The 18,588-nt window shown below is 35.5% G+C and overlaps 4 protein-coding genes across 10 annotated transcripts; 2 read left to right on the plus strand and 2 right to left on the minus strand.

The window, feature by feature from the left end:
- Window positions 1-575: 575 nt before the first annotated feature.
- LOC116015699 (ribonuclease 2-like) lies at window positions 576-3,453 on the plus strand. Its single transcript, XM_031255864.1, has 9 exons — window positions 576-1,286; window positions 1,414-1,442; window positions 1,516-1,589; window positions 1,907-2,008; window positions 2,122-2,125; window positions 2,331-2,422; window positions 2,520-2,681; window positions 2,826-2,919; window positions 3,218-3,453. Exons 1-9 carry the CDS (start codon window positions 1,069-1,071, stop codon window positions 3,259-3,261), a joined length of 819 nt encoding a protein of 272 aa, XP_031111724.1. The 5' UTR covers window positions 576-1,068; the 3' UTR covers window positions 3,262-3,453.
- Window positions 3,454-3,617: 164 nt separating this feature from the next.
- On the minus strand, window positions 3,618-7,990 carry LOC116015698. The gene is made up of 5 exons (XM_031255863.1): window positions 7,916-7,990; window positions 6,568-6,920; window positions 4,792-5,915; window positions 4,434-4,599; window positions 3,618-4,321 (listed from the first exon to the last, which is right to left on the minus strand). Exons 2-4 carry the CDS (start codon window positions 6,911-6,913, stop codon window positions 4,531-4,533), a joined length of 1,539 nt encoding a protein of 512 aa, XP_031111723.1. The 5' UTR covers window positions 6,914-6,920; window positions 7,916-7,990; the 3' UTR covers window positions 3,618-4,321; window positions 4,434-4,530.
- A 1,005-nt stretch (window positions 7,991-8,995) lies between these two features.
- On the plus strand, window positions 8,996-12,145 carry LOC116015405 (GPN-loop GTPase 3-like). Of its 7 annotated transcripts, none has more exons than XR_004097611.1 (6): window positions 8,996-9,186; window positions 9,671-9,951; window positions 10,210-10,340; window positions 10,419-10,503; window positions 11,485-11,663; window positions 11,774-12,145. XR_004097611.1 is itself a non-coding variant. In XM_031255459.1 (6 exons), the coding sequence occupies exons 3-6, from the start codon at window positions 10,264-10,266 to the stop codon at window positions 11,832-11,834; spliced, it is 279 nt and encodes a 92-aa protein (XP_031111319.1). In that variant the 5' UTR covers window positions 8,996-9,186; window positions 9,671-9,951; window positions 10,037-10,263; the 3' UTR covers window positions 11,835-12,145. The 7 variants fall into 7 exon arrangements, 5 of the variants coding, with proteins under 5 accessions (XP_031111319.1, XP_031111316.1, XP_031111318.1 ...); XR_004097612.1 differs by having other exon boundaries at window positions 11,534-11,663; XM_031255459.1 differs by having other exon boundaries at window positions 10,037-10,340; window positions 11,485-11,540.
- Window positions 12,146-12,813: 668 nt separating this feature from the next.
- On the minus strand, window positions 12,814-15,502 carry LOC116017843 (60S ribosomal protein L5-like). The gene is made up of 9 exons (XM_031258486.1): window positions 15,385-15,502; window positions 14,929-14,998; window positions 14,761-14,852; window positions 14,341-14,467; window positions 14,169-14,248; window positions 13,959-14,075; window positions 13,612-13,746; window positions 13,227-13,396; window positions 12,814-13,135 (listed from the first exon to the last, which is right to left on the minus strand). Exons 1-9 carry the CDS (start codon window positions 15,385-15,387, stop codon window positions 13,021-13,023), a joined length of 909 nt encoding a protein of 302 aa, XP_031114346.1. The 5' UTR covers window positions 15,388-15,502; the 3' UTR covers window positions 12,814-13,020.
- Window positions 15,503-18,588: the final 3,086 nt, after the last annotated feature.

An 18,588-nucleotide genomic window follows, 5' to 3' on the forward strand; every position in this document is an offset into this window, starting at 1 on the left:
GCAAAGTGTTTCATTCCTACCGAAAGATCAGAATCAATTAAAAAGAAATTGATAGTTTTGCTTAGTTGGAACGATAAAACAAATCAATTCAAACAAGTTAAGAACTTTACTACACTGGTAGCCGAAAGGTGTAGCGTTCCATTCCTAACAGGGAGGTATGGAATTGGCGCCATCATGAACATGGGGATGTGGACTGTTGGGGCTGCAATCATTTTGGGATAATGTGTCAATCATTAACAAGAATTTTCAAAACAATTCAAGACTTCATACGACTCAAACATGGCAAAAAATGTATGTATTTATTGCACATTTCAAGATTTGGGATTACTGAAATCCTAAACAGATCAATACATACACTGTGAAATTGTTGTGTTGGTAACTTGATTTTGATTCTCCCTAGTGTATATGACAAGAATTTTAGCAGATAGGATGAGTCTTAGCTAAATTTACATATAAACATCAATAATTTCTGTTCTCAAAACCTCATCACAACAGGCTCATTTTACTAGTTATAGTGCAATCTGGTTAAACTTGATTAGATTCACTGAGTAGATGGAAACAGACAGAATCGTTAAACGCTGTCATATCCAATCTGGTAAAGTTGCAATATAATCGCCAGATTTTGTTATAACATGACGTGATGGAAACTATGATGATGAGACCCTAGGCAAGATTGATCTGGAAAGATAAAATAATGAACCTGAAAGCAGCAGTGAAATTCTAGTCTGAGAGATCTTTGCCCTAATTCAATTCCTTAGTCATAGTTGCCAGTTACCAGGATGGAGAAAAGGAAACGGAGAAGCAGCAGAGAGCAGACAGTGTGTCACGATTCCGGCCGCCGGCAGGTATCCGGCAACCGGAGTTGAGCTTCTGTGCACGCCATATTGCATTATTGTATTCTTGTTTTCCTTAGAAGGTAAGGAAGTAGTTTGTCCGTTAGCTGTCCAAAAGGGGAAATTCCAAATCTACCCATCTCCAATCTTCTTCCCCCGCCATCGCCATAAAAGCCGTTTCCCAGTTCTTCACGCATCCTGTGGTTCTAATCCAACGGAAGCGAAAAGCAGCGCCATGGCTTCTCTCCCAGCCCGATTGATTCTCTCTCTGCAATTGCTGATCCTGTTGTTCGGATCCGGTTGCGCAAACCGAATCCGCGACGGCGGGGATGCGGAAACCCTGGAATTGCGAAAAAAACAGCGAGAGTTTGATTTCTTCAAGCTCTCTCTCCTGTGGCCCGGCACCGAGTGTAGGAACACGCGCCGCTGCTGCTCCTCCAACGCCTGTTGCCGGTAATACTCGCAGATATAAGCATATTATGCGTTCTATCGATCTCCAATTCTCCACCATTCATTGAGTTCTTAAGTTCGTAAATATCTTTGTTTTTAAAATTGTTTTCCACTTTTGTGATCTGCGCAGGTCGAACTCGCCCACTGAATTCACAATCCGTAAGTCCTGCATTTATGATTCTGTTGATTTGATAAGCAAGCCTGTATCTAGAAATGTCTATCGTTTTTGCAGACGGACTCTGGCCTGATTACAATGATGGAACTTGGCCAGCTTGTTGCAAAGGTTCCCAGTATGATGAAAGCCAAGTAAGTTTGCTAAATACCATGATCTTTAACTTTGATTTACGAAAAAACCAACCATTACTTGTGCCCTAGGCAGCCGGCTCAAGAAAGCCAATAGAGGAACTTGGAATCTTGTAATTATCAAACAACTATTCAACCAAATTGATTGGAGTTGCCGTTCTAAATACCATGATCTTGTTGTATGTGATATTGAGTGTAATATATATGTGCAATCTTACTATCAGTTTAAATAACGAAATATATGTATTAGAGTATTTTGGCACCACATTTTGGAGCCTGGACTTTTCTAAGGTGTCTTGAATATCTGTTCCATATTGTAGATCTCAGCACTGGCAAGTGCAATGAAAAAGTACTGGCCAACTTATCAATGTGGTTCCTCATCGACTTGCCATCACAGCAAAGGATCATTTTGGGCTCATGAGGTTTTCAAACATGAAATGTTTTCTCATTGATGTTGTGCAATATATTACATGAAAGTATGAAACTAACTACTCACTTTTCCTCCATGACTGACCCTGGTGGCACGCATTCGCAGTGGGGTAATCATCTTTTCTCATTTTCTGTCTTTGATTATGACTGCTCTTCATGAAGTTGATCTCAAATGACTGTTGAGTGTTGATAGCTCTGCATTTTTGGAATTTCTGTTGGTTACTTTTTCACATATGCTACATACAGTGTTCTTTTAGACAGAAGCAAGAAGTTCTTTCCTTATATTATGGAGAATTTTCATTTGAATTTCTACAGAGAAACATGGAACATGTTCCTATCCAGTTGTCCAGAACGAATATGATTACTTTTTGACAACTCTGAATGTTTTCTTCAAGTATAATGTTACGGTAATTGAGCCATCGTTTTCAGTTTTGGTCTACGAATTTGAACCTATCAGGTTCCCAATACGCTTCATCTGTTTATCTGTGATGGTTGCTTCATCAGGAAGTGTTGTACAAAGCTGGATATGTGCCCTCAAATTCTGAAAAGTATCCATTAGGAGGCATCATTTCAGCCATTCAAAATGCTTTCCATGCAACCCCAGAATTGACATGTTCTCGTGGTGCTGTTGAGGAACTTCGACTATGCTTCTACAAGAATTTTGAGGTTAGCAGTAGTTGCAAAAAACCTTGATGAACATGAAAGAGACTTATGCATTTCTCTGTTTGTTAATGTTTCATTGTTCATCTATAACTCCCAAGCATTTTTGTGTCTCAAAACAGAAGCTCTAATCCTTGTTCTTTCTTATAGCCACGCGACTGTGCGACACAATCTAGCCTCAATAGTTTCAAAGGCTCATCTTGCCCCAAGTATGTCAGCTTACCTGCACAGACATCAGCATTGTGTAAGTTCTCTGTTACCAATTTATGATATTCTGACTCATTTACCTATAAATACCACTGGTTGATCCAATTCCATTAGTGGCAACTAGTACTAAAAGGATGTTTTTAAAGAGAAAATTCTTTTATTATCTAACTTCGAGCTAGCATGTTAAACAGGGTTTCTTACTCGACTCACAAACTAGTAGAGTCCTTTGCCTTTTGGTCCTATTAGTTCACTTGGAATATAATCAGGGAGTTGATTTCAGTGTTCAGTCTGTTAGGTGGAATCTCATGTGCTCTTGTTATGTCCTTTGGTTTCAGGGCTAGAAAACAATGAAGAAGAAGCATCTTTGGCTACACTGTAGATGGTTGCCCATACTTGAGACTACCGTAATGCCAAATGGCAGTAGCTCATTGGTTTACATATATATTGTTGCTTGAGTATCATAGTTTGTAATATCCTTTACAATGAGAGCTTGTCAACATTCCATTTTTGCCAGTTGATGTATGGAACACGGAGTAATTCATAAATATAAGTAAGAGTTATACTTTGACCATTTGGATTACAGGTAAATATTTATTTTTAATACCATGAAAGTCATTTTTAAATAATATACTAAAAATGAGCCTATAATACACTTAAAAATAAATTTTTAATATACTAAAAATGAACTTGTATGATAGTGATTGCAATATAGACCATAATTGTTAAAGAACTCTCTATCACAAGTTGATATCTCTTGAAGCAACTTCTCAAATCAAGATTTGAAGAAAACCTAAATAGAAACAAAAAAAAAAAATTACAAATAAATTCCTAAGAATTATACACATTGTGAAAGAGAGCAAGTACAATACCCCTATAGCCTCGTGGATGTTCCAAAATTCTAATTTTGGCAGAGCTAAATTGAATCAAGTATATGTGTACACCATCTTCGGGTAGTGGCTGCAAACTTTCCTGTGAATCAGAGAATGTGTACACTTCCCACCCAAATTTGCACATTACAACAACATAAATTCTCAAATCCTACCAACCTACTCTAGTTGGTCATGAAGACATTAAGCACAACCATACATAGTGACATAGACATATCCTAATCCTAAAGAAGAAAAGCACCATGCATACTCTCACTGATGATAATATCATTGACAAGTATCTTGAGAATTAGCAAGACAGGTCATTGGGCCCTTCCAAAACCTGAATCACAGCGAAGGAAGAAGTGAAGAACCAGGGCTAGCTTCGCGTCTGCAAATGCAATAAAGCACGGCAGTGAAGCCGGAGTTTGCATTTCACCATAGACTTGATAGTTCAGATGTACATTAGATGATCCACAAACACCAAGACGGCTTAGAAAAGCAGACAAGGAGATGAATTGGAAAAGCTCAACGAAGACACACCATTCAAATGGTTCCTCCTTTCATGGTAATCTGCAAAATATTGCCAAAAGAATGAAATGATACTACCTCATCCGTTGTCTGAAAAGATGGTAAATTAAAACAATAACCAAAGAGAACCATAAAAAATTTAATCCCATCAAACCTTGAAATTCTTGCACAAGGTGGTCAATAGGAAATAGGAAGAGTAAATTGCGTGTGGCCGGATAAGGCTTTAAGCTATCACATTGAGCAGTATCTCTTCACTTGCCAAAAATGAATTTCAGCCACATAAAGAAGCAGTAATTTGATATATGACCTGGTAGGTTCACCTGTGAAAGATCAGAATGATAAGGAAATAGAGAAACATAACTATCCCACATCAACTCCACAGTTATCATGCATTACTCTAAGGCAATATCATACACGAAGAATAAGAACACATTGTAACAAAAGGAAGGCAAAAATAGTTAAGAGGACAGTTGAAGAGGGAAATAATTAAATGAAGGCTAATATTAACTTACAGTAGTCCAAGTGAAGGAATACCCATCAGTAGAGAGCAACCAGTCGTCAGCCTTAGATTTCACATCTAACCTGCTACCATCAAAATCTACTAACTCATTGTCATAATCTTCGTCAGAATCAAAATTCCTTCTCTTTTTCTTCCTGCGAGTGCTCTTTCTCTTCCGCTTAGATCTACCAGAAGACCTCTTATCCCCTTCATAGTCACTCTCTTCTGAAATTTCATCATGATTTAACAATGAGTACTTTGCAGACTTACGAAAACCTATGCCATTACTAACAAATAAGGATTCCCAGGAATCAGAAGTCTTAAATGCTTCTAACAACTGATAATGGAAAGCCCAAGCCTGCAGACCCAACAATTTCATCAATTCTAAGGACTTCCTTCTAACACACTCTTCAATGATTGGAGCAAAGCTACTGGAACAATTTGAGAATGCACAAATCTGGGAAGCAATACTTTTAATTTTTTCCTTTTCCTCCGTATCAGCTTCTTCACGCACCAGTAGCAAAAGTTTACGGCTTTGAATAGTAAGGGCATTCAACAAAAGTAGCTGATCAATAGAACTACTACCATGGCACCTTGAAAGAATGATCCCAAGCCAAGATGATGGATTATCGCACTTCATGGTTTCCAACCTTGGGTTAAGATATCTAGGAATCAAATCCAAGAAAACAGATAGCTCCTGCTCCTCAAGTACAACAAGAAGATGATGACATAGAGAAGAAAAAGATTCTTCAATCAGAAAAATATCTATAACTTCCCACACTTCTTTCATATTGTCCTTGTACATCAGGTCAAGAAACATTTCAATGAAAAACTTGGTATCAATTGACAAAATCTCACCATCTTTTAATGACTCAGAAAACTCCACAGATGACCAAAATTCTGGCACATATTCAAGAAAGTTTTCTACAGTTCTCTCAACATCTAGATCAAGAAAGTAATGAGGCTTTGTAGCAACCATTGCCGGTGATTGCCCATGTTTTCCCTTCCACTCAAGCTCCTCCCAACAAATGTCCCGATTCACAAAAGCAAATTTTGAAAGTGCCTTAGCTCCTTTGCTGTGTAAACCACCAGCTCCTCCAAAATTAGAGAACCACTGCAAAATACGTTCTGAGTTCCCTGCATGATTTACGATCAAAATATAAGAATGTCAGCCACACAGACAGGATGCTGCATTTGAGAGAAGAAATATTAGCGAAATGCATTGAGGAACTTAAAAGTGGGTTTAGCTAACCACACAATTAATCAATTTTAACAATAAAAGTTAGTAAACAATGGCTCAGATTGGAAAAGGTGTACAGTCATAAAAATATGGTATGATTTTGTTGTGCTAAGTGCTAACTACTATTGTCCAAACCTAAGGTACAACATTTCATTGGTGAACCCCTTTTCTCCTTTGTATTGTAGAATAATACCATTGAAATATATAATTTTTAGAACTTTGATCCAACAACTAAATACATTTTTTACACCTTCGTTCTCTAATTATCTTTAGTAAGAAGCAGATAACTGAACTTCCGTATATTGTGCTTGTAGTTACTTACTATGTGCAATAAAAATGTTCACTGCTCAAAGTCCCTGCACCATGCAGTATCTGAGGCAATACAATTTGCAGAACCTGAAATGTCTGCTTTCATACAGGTTTCTGGTGGGCAACAGTCAAAGGACTAAACATTCTATTTATGGTACACTGTATACTAGAGTTTCAAAAGATCTCCAATTCTCTTTAGTGTTAAATCTGATAGGAAATTCACTGGGTTCAATGACTTGCCTTTAAAGAAATCTTCCAACAAGTAACTTTTCTTGGCAACGATTGGTCCAGCTAATTGTGGCTGCTTTTCAAAAAGCAATTGTAAAATTTGTGCAGCCAGACGCTTCCGCTTTACTGTCTTATACCTTAACAAGGCAACAAATAGCTCGCGCTTATGATGGGGGGTAAGAGAACTTATGCCTGCAAGGGAGTCACAAAGCCAAAGCCGAGCTTCTGATCGATGCCCAGATGATATCAAAGACCATATAACAGATTCTAGCTCCTTGAGAAGAGACTTTCTCTGCTCAACTAATATATCATCACCATTGTCATTTGAGGCGGGTTCAGAGAGAAACAATTGGAGCATCTTATATCTGCAATATCAAATACCAGAACAGTGGAAACTTAATCCAAAATATGCTGTTCAAGAAAGGGGCACTAGTACAAAAGCAACCATTTTTAAGATGTTGATTGCAAAGAGTATCATCAACATGGATAACATGAAAGAAAAAAAGAGATGCCTCTATAATTCCATATCCGCCATAACATGAAATTTATAAAAATGAAAAATATGGAACATGAAAGGATCTCTCAAAATGCTAGAAGAGACATCAAGAATCATTCTACTGAATAGACTGAAGTAATTACTCCACCAACAGAATCAGGGAGGACTTTAACCAAAGTAATTGCGGAGACCCGTACCCAATCAACCTTCTGAAAGGGTTTAAGCTCTTAATCCAATACTTTCCCTATTATTTTTGCATCATATCTAATTCACTAAGATTACTTCTTAAACCGTAAAAGGAACAAAAAGACTACCTCAGGGTTTAAGCTCTTAATCCAATATTTTCCCTATCATTTTTGCATCATATCTAATTCACTAATATTGCCTCTTAAACCGGAAAAGGAACAAAAAAGACTACCTCGGTTGTTTTCCAGATCAATCAAATAAATAGTAGATAAAGCATCTCAACTGGTGAAAAAGCAGTAACATTTTCACAACATTTTTTCTAAAAATAAAAAATAAAAATCATAATTTATACTTTCCAAAACATGCACAAGCTAATATCAAGATCTCAAATTCACCAACATAAATTTAAGCATATTAGGAATATAACTCAAGCAGTATGGCATTCAGCATTAGGGGAAAAAAACCTCTATTTTTTAAATCTTTACTATAATAATTAATCATCATTTCTGGTATTTTTACTTGCACCATATACAAAAATTATGCAATTCGTAATGAACCTAAACAATAATTATGCTTTTTTTAAGGAAAATTTTACTAAAAAACCTAACTAACTTTCATTACAGCGCAGCAGAATTTAAACAGAGGATGCGATTGGAAGGTGAGTAGGTGACTGCTTACCGGAAGAGGGGCTCGGAAGGCCGGAGAAAAGTGGAGCGAAGGCGCAAATCGTTGAATGAACAGCTCAAGATGATGGGCTTTTTGCGCAAGTTATTTGAATGAACAGCTCAACCGACCCGAGTAGATGATGGGCTTTATGTGGGCCTAGCCCAATAACGACAGCCCGCTTATTTGAATGAACAGGTGACAGGTCAACCGACTCGAGGAGCAATCATTATATTATAGATTATCGTAGACTTTACAATATAGAGCATTAAAGTATAGTTCATTATTAGTATATTGTATTTTTATTTTTAATATATTTGTTTATATTGAAGGTTGATTTGTAAGTATATTATTAAAAAATAATTTTCAATACATTACAAATGAACCTTCAGTATATAAAAAATGAATATTCCATTATGAACTTGGAGGTTATCAAGAGACTTTGACCGATCAGAGGTAATAAAAAGTAAAAACTCTTTGTGTGCAGAGTGTACAAGTAAAAGGTGAAACTGGAAACTAAAGAGGCAACTCGCAATTTACCACTTCGAGTGGCTTTTGGTAGGTATTTTGGAGACTTATAATTAATATAATATAAGGTGGAAATCTAATGTATTTAAAAAAAAAAAAAAGAAAAAAGTTGAACATTTATATGTGGTCCACATATAAGTTGTCCCGAGCCTAGCCCAATGAGGCAAAAAACTAAAATGATTCAAAATGGAGAAGAAGATACTAAAATATGACACTTTTCAGAGTTGTACAATATAAGAAAAAGTTAATTGCAGACTTATTATTGTCATAAACGCAAGTCAAAAATGAGTTTCTTAAAAATTCAAAATAATTTTTTCACATGTGTTTCTCGTGTAATATGAGAAATAGCGATGCTTAAGAAACACATGCGCATGTCCCACATGTGTTTCTCGTATTTTAGAAGAAAAAAAAAAAAAAAGCATCTTGAATTTTTGAAAAGCTTATTTACGACCTGTATTTTTGATAAAAAAAAAACTCAAGTCTCAAACGAACTTGTCCCTAGATTGTACAACTTTAAAACGGGTCTTATTTTAGCCTTCGCCATTTTGGATCATTTGATTCATTTCAAAACCCCCAATAGCGATAAGCGATAGCCCTCCAGTAGGCCCAGACGCCCAGTAGGTTCAACGTGTTGCAAAGCAGAAAAAAGATCAGTAGCCAGTAGGGACGGGTGAAAAAAAGGATACAAGTAAAGAACCCATCGATACTCACCGTGTTCAGAAGAAGCAGAAAAGCAAATACTACTCGGCAGCTTTAAGGTTTCAGCTTTCAACCCTGTATATCAATCTATGTATCTAATACCTATCTATATGTATGTGTTGATATACATTCAGACGCGATTATGTTTTTATTGTAGCGGGATTGTCTTCTTTTTCTTTTTCTTTTTTCATCGTAAGTATGATCTTTGGTTAAGGTTTTTGGTCTTTGATAATGGGTTTTACTCCGTATCGAGGAAGCAATTTGGTAAAGGGGTATTATAGATTGGGAAAAATGCATTTACAGAAAAAGGATGAATTTTCCTTTTTATACCGAAAATTTGCAGGATGTGATCAATGAAATTACTGAGGGTAAATTCTGTATTTCTGATTGAAAAAGGTTTTGACTTTGTTACTTGCACAGGGGATTTGCTGAGTTTTTTGGTACTTTGTTGGATGTTAGTTGTTACAACACAGTTTATTTCCTTGTCTTTGTTTTTATTGTTTCTTTTCCCCCCTTAGTTTTGTTTTTTTTTTTTCCCCTCAGGTAGTATTGAGATGTTTCCATTGCATTGATAATTCTTATGGGCCAAGCTAATGTGCTAAGTCTGTTGTTTGCGGCTGGTGTTTGGGTGGCATCATATGCATTGGTTGCCGTGGTTGGTATCTTTCAGATATTCAATTGCCTCAGAACTTCAATTCTGGGTTGATCAGAACATTTGGAGAAGCATTTAAGGGGAAAGAGAATAGGCAAGAGCTGTGATTGGCTATGCTAGCTGGTTATTGGCCCTGCAGCCAGTGGAAAGTCGAGAAATCAAACCCTACTAGGTGATTATTTGACCATTTGTTTAATTTTAGAATGGATGAGAACTGAACTTACAATTGAACTCTTATCTCGTGTTTTGTTCTTTAGAATTTCATCAAACGTTGCAAGTAGTAGATATGTCAATCTCTGTGCAGTATATCTACTTGTTTGTCAGCTATGTGTATCTTCGTATTTAGATGTTTCATGCTTGCCATTGGTTTCGACTTCCAAGGGATAACAGTCTCCATTTTGACTGAGATTCCTTTGCATTGGGTTTTCAGCTTGTGATAGATATTACCGAGTTCACAAGTGATTGTATACCTTCTCTTTCTGCAATGGTTCAGCTTGAACGGCCTCACATCAACATTCTCTCTAAATTGGACCTGGTGACGAGTAAAAAGGACATTAACATGTTAGTCTACATCTGGAAATTGTTGCTTTCCACTTTACCTGCAACCCCATTGGTATTCTGATTTATTTTTGTCTGCAGATACTTGAATTCAAAGCCTCATTTGTTGATAAATCTATACATGGCTCTACAATTTCAGAAGCTTAATACGTGTTTTATGGAACTGGTAAGCATGAAAGCTGTTAAGTTGTACTTTCATTCCCGAGTCTGGAGAAATTCCAATTTAATGAATCGGGATTTTGTCTTGGTTCCAGCCAGTACTTGCATACTACCCTTTTGTCTTTTAAAAAAATAATAATAAAAATTATCCATTATAAAAGTATGGACAAGCCTTTACATTGCACCAAAATTTAATCACGGTTGCTATTAGTTTTAGAACATTTCCTAGTTATCATTGTATCACTTTAAAAGCCTGTGTGTTGCCAAAAAGGATTTTTTTGCTACAATTTATTCTGCTCATGTTTCTATGTTATGCTTTTGACACACATTCATCAGAAGATCTTTGATAAGGGCAACCATATCAATGGTTTATTGAAGGATAATGTCAGTAAAGAAACTCCATTGTTTGAACCTCAACTGATGTGAGGGATATTTTTAAGGCATTTCTTACTCCTGCAAAAAACTTTTTGCAGGTTTTGCAGAATTATAAAAAAATAAAAAAAAAAGAAAAAAAATTGTCCCTACATGCGCCCGCTGGGCGAGTGAGAGTGGCGGCGGCCACTCTGACTCTTGGATTAACTTTTTAATTTTTTCTTTTTTCTTTTTTTTTTCTTTTTATGTCAGGCTTTTGTTTTTGTTTTCCTTTTTTTTTTTCTTTTTTTTTTCTTTTTTCTCATTCTTCCCATATTCTCTTTCCTAATCGCACTTACAAAAATTCCTCAATAACCGCGAAAAAACTCCACTGATAAGGATGCTCAAGATGGAAAATTTGCCACTGGTGGTTCTCTTTTCTGAACTTTTTTAATGGCTTGCAAGTAACTTTCTAGTTTCCCGAGCATCCTGGCCTGTATATGCACATTTTACTATGTAGAAATCTCTGTTATATATTGTAAAATTCTTCCAATTTGCATATTCATCTATTATATTGCCAGCCATAAACAGGCTCCATGAGGCTTATCTGTTGCCTGATAGTCCTCTTTTCCTCCAGGTCGATACACATTTCATGATTAACTTTTTGCCGCTTGGCTTGTGTACAGAGAACAGGTAATGTTCCCTAATTCCTGGAGTGATGAATTTTTTTGAACGTCCTCCAAGACTTGCTTCTACTCTGATTACCTGTAACGGACAATTTAAGAATTACGGGGTACCATTTGTGTCTTTTGTTAGGTATCGAGAAAAGTGATACTTATTTCTGTCTCTTTGTTTTGTTAACATCATAGTCCATGCAATTCCGAGCCTTGACATAATATCAACATTATGTTCTCTTTTCCCCGCAGTATACAGTACATCCTGCCACAGATTGACAACTGCATTCAGTACAGAAAGGATGCATTTTAAGATAAAAGATTTTGATGCAGAGGATGATGATAAAAGATTTTGATGCAGAGGATGGTGATGATGATTAAACTTTCGTAGTTCCTGGTTTTTTGTCCATTAAATTTTCCACCCTTTTTTGTTTTGTTTTGTTTTGTTTTGAATGGGCTACTACAGCTGGTTTTTGAAATTCATCACCGAATTGTGAAATTGATCTGCGATGAGTTTTGGATTTTTTTTATTTTTATTTTTTTTGTTTTTTCACATTTCAATCTGCATCAGCTTGTAATTTTCAGCAATCTTTCCTTTATTGAATATATTTTTTTTTTTTTAAAGTTTTGTGTCAATGCATGGATGTGTAGATGACATGCCCAAACTCAACTGGATTACAGGCACCTTAAAGAACAATGGTTATACTGTGGACCATGGTTTACATTGCAAGGTTATTCATTGATCTAAATGTTTATTTTTCGTATAATAGGAGTTTACTTTTAATATATTTTATATTCATTTTTAGTATATTCATCTTTAGTGTATTGCAGATTCATTTTGTGTTACTAGACTCATGGTACATTAAAAATTAACTATTAAAAAAAACATATATTAGCAACCGACATTGCAATGCCTAAAGCTATGGCCATTGTGCTATGGCGGGCTAGTACAATGCACAAACCTTCTACCCAACTGTATTTTAAGCAAACCTAATGCTCAGCATCATAATTATGTTTGTAAACTAATAATCTGAGGAATTTTAGGTTGTTTTGTGCATTTTCCGTAAGATGTTTTTTTAAAACAAACACTGCAACAAAGACATTTTGATTCATAAATTTTTTATAATGTAATTGATGAAAAGACAAACAATCTTGGACTTAAGTACATACATACTGTCAAAGAAGGGGGAATGGATGGGGCATAATAGGTTTGATGTAGAGGTGTTTAGGCGTACAATGACTTGCCTGAAAACGAAATTGGAGACGTATTTTAATTTGGACGACGCAAGATAAAAGTACAAAAAAACATTAACGCTAATAAAGGATCTTCTGAGCAAAACAAAAACAGGTATTTCACTTCATCTTACTACCAGAGTACTAGTAAATCACAAACTCAAAACAGAGGGAAAAAAACAGGGATTGGGCAAAATTGAGTCTTCGATTAAAATGAAAGATAAAACAAAATGGAAATATAGGAGAAATGATTTGGAGTATGTTGATCACTCATCATCCTCATCATCATCATCGTCATTTCCGGCTGCTGCATTTAGGGCATTCAGTCTCTCTATCAACCTAGCCCTCCTTTCATCATAAGTTAGTTTCTTTAGGTTGAACCTATAAATAGACACAAACAGAGATAATGTGTTAGGTGCATCTCTATAATCAGACAACATTTGAAAGGGTAAATTTAAAAAGAATAGCAGACCTCTTGTGCTCCTTAGGTGGCTGCTTCTCGGACTTCTTCTTGCTTGGATCTGCGCGTATAGCAGCATGAACCTTTTTGTACAGAGCCTCAATGTTGTCTGCATCAATACCCTTTTTAATGTACTCGCTAAAATGAGTTTGGTACTTCTCAGGCTCATCTTCATTCAAGCTCTGGATAACAGTAAAAATAAAGCCAAAAAAAAAAAAGTTAATTAAGTGAACAAATAGATCAGCCCTGAATTGTGGCACAACTAGGAACTAACAATAAAGATTTTTCAGTCTATAACTAATAAAAGAAGCTAGTTCAGAGAGGAAATAATCAAAGCAACTGGTTCAATGAATCCTCAGATATTAAAAATAGGAAACATCAGTACGTTCCAACTTACGTTCATGTATGCTGCAACATGTCCTCCATAGATGTACTTGCGGTGAACCTCAGCATCAAGGTTCTTGGAATCCTTGCTGAATCCAGCAAACCTCTTGTCACTGTGAGGAATATCAAGCCCACCATCCAAAGCACCCTGAAACCAAGAATCAAATAAATTTGACATCATCCCTTTTGTTTAAAACTAAGGGAAATAATATAAATTATATTTTTATTTTAAAAAATAGAATTTATAAAAAATCAGTAGATGGCCAGTAGAGGAATGACCAACTAGTCTAAATATTAATGTCAAAATTGAATTCAATGGTTACATGTTAGAAGTATTGACGAGAGGGTACAAAAAAATACCTTCAGGGCACCAAAGACACGATTCCCGGTGGTTGTTCGGATAAGACCAACATCCAGAAGAGCACGGAAAGGCATCCTGCTTTCACCAGGTTCAACAGAGTAGTCCTCCCCGGTAGCCTGTTCATCAGATCAAAATTTATTAAAACATAAAACAAAGCACATACTTACAAAGAAATACTATACAAGCAAGCAATGCCAATTACCACTCACCTCAACATTTCCTTCATAGTCTTGATCCATTTCAAGCTTTTGGAGCAATCGGCGAGCCAAGAGAAGTCCAGTGCAGTAGGCTGAATTGAGGAGTAAAAGAAGATAACCCAAATTAACAAAATTACATTAAAAAAATAATAATAAACAGATAGGCAAATGTAGGGATGGGTACCTGCAGCATAATTGGTAAGACCAACTTCAAGGCCATAGCGAGGGAGTTCATTAGCATAAGCAGAGGCAAGAATCATATCACCAGCAATACTAGCAGATACAATTTGAGCAACTATGTCCTTGTTGGTCTATGGACAAAGTTAAAGAACAATTTGTGCAAAATTTAGGCTTCAAGCACAAAAACAAAACATTTTTGCAGAAAAAAATCATCCAGAGTATTAATAACGTGTCTCAATTTTGAAAATATAAAGAGTGGTATTGAAAAACCAAAATAAGCAAAATGTAATGCTGCACTAAATACTGATACAAAATCAAAAAAGTGAAGCAAAAGCAGCAGGTGTACTTTAAAAACTGGTAATTCAAGCAACTTGCAGCAGATTGATCAAGATGACATTCAAGTAAAAAAATTGTCTTAGGATACAAATCTGACAACAAATCGGTACTTTGGAGTGTTGTACTTGTTCTTGTCCTGGTTGATCAGCCTATTCCTGGCTCTATAGTCAGTCTTACCCTCTGTGCATTAACAAACTTGTTAAAAACTACAATGACAAAAATAATCACCCAAAATGATTACTACTCTAGATAATACCTCTCCTTCTCTTGAACTTGACCTGGAAACGCTTGAAGTAAGCCCTTGTCTTTTGGACCTTGATGAAGGCCTGCAAATGAATTCCACAAACAATATCAACACATGATATATTAGCAAATCCGTTCTAGAAATTAACAGCTACACCTCATTCTACACATGCTTTTTTATCTTCATTTATTCACACACCAACACAAAAGATTTGCATCGCAGCTTCAAATTTACTACCAAAACCCTAATACATGACCCGTGAACTGAAAATTTTCAATTTCTTATAGTACATCGGGGAGAAAATCAAATAAATATGACAGTAATCTCCTAAACAAATGTATACAGAAATCACAGGTACAAAACTGAAATGAATCTAGCTTGCCAAACAGTCATTAAGCATGAACATAAGGCAGATACAAATGCATTAAACTTTAGATTCTTCGTAAAACAGTCAGATTCGCGGCTTACCATTGTTGCTGTCGATGAGCTTCACCCGCGGAGCGGTGTTTCCTGGGGAGAGGGATAGCTGCTGCGAGAAAGAGCTCGTGAGAGGTTAAATAACTACCCCGCAATAAACCCTAGTGTCGCTTAGCCCGGGTTTTTTTATTGACCCTGATTCCACACCGGGCCGACAATATGGATTCAATGCAGGCCTAGAATCTTGATATATTATTGGGCCTTGAGCCCGCTGGTTTGGACTCTTTCAAAATATCTTAAGGATAACCGGGCCGGTTTAGCTCACATCTGCCAAAGCCAGAAGACAAGTCAGTTACAAGTTGTTGAAGTAGTTGATCAAGTCAACAAGTTAGATAGCTTAAGATTGATTCATATACTACTCCGTATTTGTTAAACATATCGTTGCTATGAAACTTTGATTAAGGGCATCATTCATCTCACTATTAATATTAAAAAAAAAAAAAAAAANTAAGGGCATCATTCATCTCACTATTAATATTAAAAAAAAAAAAAAAAGATAAGAAGTCACAATTTACAAATAAAAAATCCAATTAGAATTCACACTATTAATATTAAAAAAAAAAAAAAACCACAATGTTACAAATAAAAAAAAATTAATTAAAATTCTCAATATTGGTATTAAAAATTTTGGAAATGAAATTAAATGCTCTAGGGTTTAAACAACTAACCATTTGATATTGGTTGGAAATAATGGTCATTCCATCTAAGCTAAATTAACATTTGATTAAACTTTGGTATATATAATATATACACATTATATATAGGGTGGGGGAGTGGAGGCAACTGCCCCCACTGCCCCCATTGTGGCCCTATCACTGCTCATTCCTTGATAGTTGAGATTTTTTAGAAGTTTTATAAGTGTGATTAGAAAAGATAAAATGTGAATGAAGGAAAAAAGGAAAGAAATAAAATAAAATATTTAAAAAAATTGATAAAACATGCATGTTTACACACCTAGTTGGTGCGTGTTTGCAGTGCATGCAAAGCAAGGAGAGGCACATTTAATTTTAGTGGGTCTCATAAATCTGATAAAAACTCGAATTTTGCACGAGGACCTCATTCTTTCTCTTTCATCCCTTCTCTCCTCCACCTAAGAAAAGTCATTCTCAAAACCCGTGAAAAATCAACTAATGCTTTAAGGGCATCATCGATAGTGATGTTTTTGGATCTGTTTTTTGAGGTGTCAATTAGGAGAAAGCAGAGCGAAACAAAAAAGAATGAGGGGGGGGTGGGGGGGGGGTAAGTAAAATAAATCTCAAAAAAAAAGAAGGAAAAAGAAAACACAGCAGATTAACGCGCACATTGGTTGCATTGCACACGATCACATGCAAGGCATATTTGCACATGGTGGGACCCACTTTTTTTCTCTCCACTACTCCTCTCCTCCACATCAGACACATTATCTAAAAAAAATGGTCCAAAGTCTACTAATGTGGATGCCTTAATAGAACCTCTTCAACTTTGAACTCCGCCATATAATTTTAGCCAATAAAAAACTACAATGAAGTAAATCATCCTGCACTACTTATAATTGGCCATATCAAACTAAAAATATCAATAAATAATTTTCATAAAGAATCAAACTTTGAACTTTATGCTACCAAATCAATTGTATGATAAACTTGACTAAGTCGTTGCTATGAAACTAATTCGCGAGTTAGGAGCATATTTGATAGGAGTTGAGCATCCAACTTTGCAACACAAGTACACAAAACAACCATGTTATAGAGTCAAATTTATTTGTTTGTCTTTTTTTGCTTGTACTCGTTTTTTTTTTACAAGTTTTAAATTGACAACTATATATTTGTAGTAAGTTGGGGTTTGTATAGCTACCCACTAAGTGATGATGTCGTGATGGTAATTAGCACTTCTAATCAAGATACTCTATTATTGAGGTAATACTTATTCAATGAAATTTGCTAAGTTGTCAATAAAATTTGATGTGAGGATTGTCTTGATGGGTTATCTCACGTTGTATATAAATACTCCGAAGTATATTAAAATTTATAAATATATCTAGAACGAGATAAATCATAAATACAATTTTAAAATTTGAACTCAACACCAACATTCATCATTGATTACAATTTTAAATCTAAAGTCAATCAATATATAGGTTAACTACAAGTGATACACCAATTGGACGAATGTGAGTTATTTTTCCTTAGCTTTAAAAATATTGGACATTTCATTTCTCATAAGTTGTGCCCAAAGTTGGCAAAATTGTAATGCTATTAGGATCCAACGGTAACACTACGTCAAAATTTATAACTATTAGTGGATACAATTTTATATTTTTAAAATATTTACACAACAATTAACTTCATGTTTACTTAATACTCCAAACATTCGTCAAAAAAATACTAATAACGGGTTGTTTGGTTTGCGGAAAAATATTTGATTATGAATGAAATTGATATTCCATGGAAAAGAACTTACCAAAAAATATTGATTGGTTTGTGAAAAAAAATACTTAGAACATTGATTTAATTGTTTGGTGGGCTTTAATTTATAATTGTAATGAATATAATAAATATTATAAAGACTAATATGACCATACACATAACAATAGGGGTAATTAAGTTTCATTATGTCAACATTGTTCTGCCAAGTGCACAAAGATAACCTTTTTCCATAGAAAACAAAATACATGTGTTGAGTAAATAAAACTTTTTCGTCAAATGTGATGAATTATATTTCCGTTGAAAAATAAATTATATGAACTCGATAGGGAGTACCCTTTGCTTGTATACGACTTTATGTGTTTGGTATTCACGGTTGGGTTGAGATGACCATTACCCGAGCACATCCAACATTACTGGATACAATATAGTCACATGGAATTTAATAGTTAAACTTCGTGCTCGGGCCTTAGGAACCGAGATCGTATGGTTGGAAGGATTATCCCGAGTAAAGATCTTCATTATCCAATGAGCAAGTTTGAACCGACTACCGATCATATCCTGATAATGCGATAGTTAGGGACCCTTCAAGATTGCTATTATTTGAGACCGGTGCATGCAAGACACGTGGTGCGCATGCCAGACACTCTGCACATGTCCCCTCCAAGCCGCTATATAAGTTGCATTTATTGCATGGGAGAGGGACAAAATAGTTGTGTATTAACCACATCATAACTATACATTTCTCTTGATGAGTTGTTGAACACAAATTTCTTTTGTCATGTTTACTACT

The sequence above is a fragment of the Ipomoea triloba genome, chromosome 4 (genome assembly GCF_003576645.1).
Source record: "Ipomoea triloba cultivar NCNSP0323 chromosome 4, ASM357664v1".
In the NCBI taxonomy this organism is placed as follows: domain Eukaryota; kingdom Viridiplantae; phylum Streptophyta; class Magnoliopsida; order Solanales; family Convolvulaceae; genus Ipomoea; species Ipomoea triloba.

Excerpts from the sequence above, each read along its gene's own strand:
- LOC116015699 (XM_031255864.1), top strand. The coding sequence starts at position 1,069 with ATGGCTTCTCTCCCAGCCCGATTGATTCTCTCTCTGCAATTGCTGATC. Across the intron at positions 1,443-1,515 it reads GCCCACTGAATTCACAATCC|ACGGACTCTGGCCTGATTAC; the intron begins GTAAGTCCTGCA and ends TCGTTTTTGCAG. Across the intron at positions 2,423-2,519 it reads TCTTCAAGTATAATGTTACG|GAAGTGTTGTACAAAGCTGG; the intron begins GTAATTGAGCCA and ends TTGCTTCATCAG.
- LOC116017843 (XM_031258486.1), bottom strand. Across the intron at positions 14,249-14,340 it reads TCTTACCAATTATGCTGCAG|CCTACTGCACTGGACTTCTC; the intron begins GTACCCATCCCT and ends TCCTCAATTCAG. Across the intron at positions 13,747-13,958 it reads GTGTCTTTGGTGCCCTGAAG|GGTGCTTTGGATGGTGGGCT; the intron begins GTATTTTTTTGT and ends TCTTGGTTTCAG.
- LOC116015698 (XM_031255863.1), bottom strand. The coding sequence starts at position 6,913 with ATGCTCCAATTGTTTCTCTCTGAACCCGCCTCAAATGACAATGGTGAT. Across the intron at positions 5,916-6,567 it reads GTTGGAAGATTTCTTTAAAG|GGAACTCAGAACGTATTTTG; the intron begins GCAAGTCATTGA and ends TAAATCATGCAG. Across the intron at positions 4,600-4,791 it reads ATTCCTTCACTTGGACTACT|GTGAACCTACCAGGTCATAT; the intron begins GTAAGTTAATAT and ends GATCTTTCACAG.
- LOC116015405 (XM_031255459.1), top strand. The coding sequence starts at position 10,264 with ATGGTTCAGCTTGAACGGCCTCACATCAACATTCTCTCTAAATTGGAC. Across the intron at positions 10,341-10,418 it reads AGTAAAAAGGACATTAACAT|ATACTTGAATTCAAAGCCTC; the intron begins GTTAGTCTACAT and ends TTTTGTCTGCAG. Across the intron at positions 11,541-11,773 it reads GGCTTGTGTACAGAGAACAG|TATACAGTACATCCTGCCAC; the intron begins GTAATGTTCCCT and ends TTTTCCCCGCAG.